General features: G+C 40.5%; 1 protein-coding gene across 1 annotated transcript; it reads right to left on the reverse strand.

Moving 5' to 3' along the window:
• Positions 1–1839: 1839 nt before the first annotated feature.
• LOC149243351 (rapid alkalinization factor-like) lies at positions 1840–3007 on the reverse strand. The gene has a single exon (XM_089374493.1). It carries the CDS (start codon positions 2925–2927, stop codon positions 2394–2396), a length of 534 nt encoding a protein of 177 aa, XP_089230619.1. The 5' UTR covers positions 2928–3007; the 3' UTR covers positions 1840–2393.
• Positions 3008–4316: the final 1309 nt, after the last annotated feature.

Consider the following 4316-nt stretch of genomic DNA (forward strand, 5'->3'; position numbering starts at 1 on the left):
TCTACTTCACTTTCCTTATTATTAAAAAGACATGGTAAATTGGATGGCAAAAGTAATATGCTTTGCCACACTTGTAGGCTTGTGGGCTCTGGTCTGCCGACAGTCTACTTCCCTTTCCTTATTATTAAAAGGATATGGTAAATTGGATGACAAAAGTAATATACTTTGCCACACTTGTAGGCTTGTGGGCTCCGGTTTAGAGGTAAACTGGCGGGAGTTCACTATCCCTAGCCAAAGTTTGACTGTCAACGCCTTACCTGCTAATCCCAAAATCATGACTGGCATTGATACAAAAGATAAGGAGCTTCCCAAAAAAATAACAACACTTGACGGAATGTACCATGCCATGCTTGTTAGTTGGGCCGTGATTAAGCAGTAATTATAAGGAGATTATCACCACAAATTGTCAAGTTCAATTCCCAACAGATTCGGTATGGCTCATATAGTCTACGAAATAGGAGTTTCCCATATTGGTGGGGTGGGCTGTGGTTCAGTAACGTACCATGCTACAATTCTTGTTGGGTTGTGATTCAGCAGTAAATTGGGGGCAAATTATCACCACCAATGGCCCAAGTTCGGTAAATGCAGTCTATGCGGATTTACCTAAGAATCCCAGAAGTAACCCAATGCACCGTGCCACAATCAGTAGATGGGTTATGCATCAGTGACAAGTTGATGGGAGATTATCAACGCCAAAAGCCCAAATTCAATTCTCTTGTCAAGTAGGATGTGCTTCAGTGACAAATTGGAGGGGAATAGCATACCTTCTCTTAAACCGGGTTTGAAATGATGAAAGAGAAACACATTTTGTGTTCCAAGGTAGCAACAGACTACCTGCTCCTGGACAGAATGACCCTATAAATCTTTACTGTTCCCTGGGATTGCCTTTAGGTTCTTCTTGTGTAGAAGATATTATCAACACCGAAAGGCCAAAGTTTTGCTCTACTACGAATCCCAGTGCACCCGTATGGCTCCTAGGATTGTCTTTGGGTTCTTCTTGTGCAGAGGAGATTATCAACACCAAAGGCCGAGTTGGCTCCACCTAACCTAAGAATCCCAGGTGCACCGGTATGGCTCTACCTGAGGATCCCGGGTGCACCTGTATGGCTCTACCTGAGAATCCCAGATGCGTCTTTATGGCTCTACTTGAGAATCCCAGATGTGAGGTGTCCAGGGTTGACACAATATCGGGAGTTTCGGGGCAAACAAGAAAAGAAAAAATATAATGCCAGGGCTGTGCTTCAGCAGTAAATTGAAGGAAGATTATCACCAACGACCCAAGTTCGATTCTCAGCACACTCTATGGCTCTACCTGAGAATCCAGAAGCGACAGCATATCCCGGTTTGACCCAAATACAGGGGGTTTTGGAAAAGAAAAAATAACTAAATAAAAGATAAATGATGCAGGGCTGTGGCTGTGGTTCAGAAGTAAACGGAAGGGAAATTACCACCAATGACCCCAGTTCGATTCTCAGCGCATTCTGCAAGGCTCTACCTGAGATCCCAGAAACAATATCATATCCGGGTTTGACCAACATATAGGGAGTTTCGGAAAAATAAATAAATAAAAGATAAACAATACCATGACAATACTTATGGTAAGATACCATGCCATACTTGTCAGTTGGGATGGGATTCAGCTGTGAATAGATGTGAGATTACCACCAATGGCACAAATTCGATACTCAAACCATTTAGTATGGTTATACGTGAGAATCTCCAATCAAACATTTCCAGGATTGACCCATTGATAATAAATTTTTGGTAAACCATAAAAGAAAAGAAAATAGCATGCCACTTATTTACAAGATTGTCTAAAAATTTAGTAAATAAACTGCATTGAGAAATGAAAATCTTTATTCATAAATGGCGATTGGCAAAAGATATAAAATACTGATTACCAGTAAACACAATGCCACCATAACCATAACTCGACAATTTGGCTCCACACCCCTTCCAGTATTCCAATAGTATGCACATTTACACAAATGAATATAAACTAAACCTATTCCCTAAGATTACTTCAGAATAGAAAGATCAAAACTCGCTTACATATTTCACCCTTACATTGAAATAATAAACCCAAAGGCTTAATAAGCAACCTTACGCGTTTCGAGGCCGCGTCCAAGAGGAGGTGGTGCTTAATCCGCACTTCAAAAGGAATACATTTCATTCCAGGCACCAGAGGCGCCCAAGGGCTTGGTGGTGCAACGGCAGGATTCGAACCTAGGACCTCAAAGTTCCATGCAGAGTCATTTTGTTTTTTTATTTCATGATGCTTTAATTCAATCGCTGATCAAGAAAGAATGTAAAAGGTTGGTGGAGATTAAATTGACGGAAAAAGAACAAGAAATATAAAGGAAAAGAAAGGCAGCATGGGGAGTGTTCGAATCTCAGGAAGTGCTTCTGGCGCAGCGAGTGATCTGGGTGCAGCTCCGCTGGTAAGGATTCGCCTGGCTGGTGGATCGGCAGTTGTAGTAGGAGGTACCACGCTTCGAACACGGCACGCTGTCGGCCGCCAACGACTTGTAGCTGATGTACGTCCGGCCGGCCAGAAAACGCCTGTGGATCTCGGAATCCATCTGCATTTCGTCTTCCTCGAAGCATTCTCCAATCGAACCCTCACAGCGGGATCGCGGCTTCAGATCCCACAGAACCCCCAACGCATCCATATCCGAGGCGGCAGCAGATCCAATTAAAGCCGCGGACAGCGCGGAGAACAGCAGCAGGGCGGAGAACATGAAGATTGCCTTTCCCATCTTAGTCGGAAAGTAAACCTCGGGAGATTCGAACCCGCGACGATAGATTGCGCAAAACTCTCTGGGTTCACTGAAATAGGAGCGGCAAGAGATTTTCGAGTCTCGGCGGGCGCTTGAAATCTTGACCAGCAAGATACACGGACATATACACACAAAAGAAGCGGACATATACACACAAAAGGGGCGCAGCGCGTATATATGTCCAAACAGGAATGTAGGAGTGCGGGGAGAGCGTTCCGGAATATCAAGGGAAACGCTGTGGAAACAGCGTTGTGATTAGTTGGAGATCGTTACGTCAGAATCCCACGCGGAGTTGTTGACGGATTCCAATTTAGTTTTTATTTTTCTTTTTTTAAATTAAATCCTTATCAACCAAGAAGTTTGTGGGGACCATGGCCGCCTAGAGACAGCTGTCAGACTTGAGTGGGACTCGTCAATCTAAGACTTTGGAATGGTCTTATTCACACAAAGAACCCAACATATTCCTCTCTTTTTCACTCCACTCAACTGCTAACCCTAACTAAACACTTTGGTACTATCGTTAGAGTCCATTGGTTAAAAGGCAAAGAGTCAAAGTTTAAATTTCTAATCCTAGGTTAGAAGATTCACTCATAAGAGTTAGGAGATTTCAGATTACCACCACTTCCCTATTGTCTAGAGAACATGGAACAAAACTAAGATTCACTCATAAACTTGCATAAATCGCTAATGAAAGAATCTAGACAATAATAAAATCCTTTTAAAACTAATCCAAAAAACCTCAAACTCATGTCTATATTTGAATTTATATTTTAACTTGTTTCTTTGAGTTTTTAGGCATATAACACATGAAACAAAATTACATAATGTAAAGTCATCACTAAAAGAGTTAGATATTGAAGTAAATCTATGGAAAGTTTAAGTTTGAAGATGGGGCTCTCGTATAGAACTCAAGAAACACTAAGTAATATATAAGAGAAAGAAGAACCAGAAAATTATTGGTTCTATGTTTTTTTTTTTAATAAAAATTGGGAAAACCTACATAAATGACCAATGAGAAAATCTAGGCACTAATAAAATCCTTTTAAACCTATTCCAAATGAAACCTTAAACTCATAATAATATTTGAATTAATATTTTAACTCGCTCTTATGCATTCTCTTTGCTTTGATTACTCGCATATAACACGAGCTAAAATTACATATAATGTAAAATATATGAGAGCAGTTTTAGATGTTAAGAAGCCCTGCACCTTTCATATGGAATCACAAGAAAGCTCTAAAGTTAAAACAAGAGGCCTTGCACCTTTATATGGAATAACAAGAAAATTGCAAGGTTAAAAGGGGACATAACATGCCTTGATGTGATTACAAAGAAGATAGTACAATTGAAAGCATTAGGAATCACGTATACTTCCTTGCATGATCACAAAAAGGATGTGGAGTTGATGAAGAAAATAGTCACAAGATTGTTATTTTTCATAATGGTAAGGTTTGCTTTCTTATAGGTAAGGGTCAGCTTCTTTCAAGGGCATGTAAAGGTCAATTAATGAGCTTTTGTTATTCACTTTCACTTTTT

The sequence above is a fragment of the Pinus tabuliformis genome, chromosome 8 (genome assembly GCF_031772625.1).
Source record: "Pinus tabuliformis cultivar Carrire ecotype Pingquan chromosome 8, CPIR1, whole genome shotgun sequence".
Classification (NCBI taxonomy): Eukaryota; Viridiplantae; Streptophyta; class Pinopsida; order Pinales; family Pinaceae; genus Pinus; species Pinus tabuliformis.

Excerpts from the sequence above, each read along its gene's own strand:
- LOC149243351 (XM_089374493.1), bottom strand. The coding sequence starts at position 2,927 with ATGTCCGCTTCTTTTGTGTGTATATGTCCGTGTATCTTGCTGGTCAAG.